The 742-nt window shown below is 45.0% G+C and overlaps 1 protein-coding gene across 1 annotated transcript; it reads left to right on the top strand.

Annotated features, from left to right (window-relative positions):
- Window positions 1-262: 262 nt before the first annotated feature.
- LOC119593252 (sorting nexin-32-like) lies at window positions 263-675 on the top strand (the record flags this gene model as incomplete). The annotated part of the gene is given in 2 exon segments (XM_037942185.1): window positions 263-390; window positions 499-675. Coding segments are annotated over 2 exon segments (282 nt in total), but the record flags the coding sequence as incomplete, so codon positions are not given.
- Window positions 676-742: the final 67 nt, after the last annotated feature.

Here is a 742-nt window from a genome sequence, read left to right as displayed (position 1 = left end):
AGTTTGAGAACATTAACTCTCTCGGGGTCTTTTGTATACTATGAGTGGTTCCCATAAATTTTCCGTAATCCATCACCCTCAGTTTTTCTCCAACCACCCCTTGCCTCCGGAAAAATGTTCTCGCTAGAAGACTTGTCAGCTGGCGTTTTATAAATGCCAAACCATTACACATCTATACACATTTAATGTGAACGTTATGAACACAAATGTTTATCACCTTTTTAGGGTGTATTAAATAACACCTGTTTTTCACCCATTTCAGGGATAAGCCACCAGCTGGAGCAGATGGTAACTGCACTTAAACTAAGCAGTCTTCCCAATGACCAAGTTCATTATATGCAGTTCAACAATATGAACATGATTTTCCTCGATTGTATAGACACTTTGAAAGTGAGTGATCTTTAAGTTAACGCTCTTGAACCTATGTGCTTTGTCCAACATGCGATGTGATTGTCAGAAAGGATGGGGATCAAATATTATGTGACCGCTCTCTTGCAGACTCAGACCGAAGAGAAAGCCGACAAAGAGGACCTGATGTTTGGCGCAGTGCAGACTCTGTGGCACCGTTACGTCCAGGCGGAAAACGCCATGTTGCTCGACCGGACCTGCCTCATGGTCGACTACCAGGCCTGCAACCGGGCCCTGGACAAGGCCAAGCCCAACCGGAAGGAGGCGGTAAGGCAATCGAAAATTCACTTGGGGAAAGCATCGGGCACGCAATCGAAGATGCATATATGTACGT

The sequence above is a fragment of the Penaeus monodon genome, chromosome 32 (genome assembly GCF_015228065.2).
Source record: "Penaeus monodon isolate SGIC_2016 chromosome 32, NSTDA_Pmon_1, whole genome shotgun sequence".
NCBI classification, from domain to species: Eukaryota; Metazoa; Arthropoda; class Malacostraca; order Decapoda; family Penaeidae; genus Penaeus; species Penaeus monodon.
The sequence above is the reverse complement of the archived record's forward strand: the minus strand, read 5'-3'. Positions and strand labels throughout refer to the sequence as shown.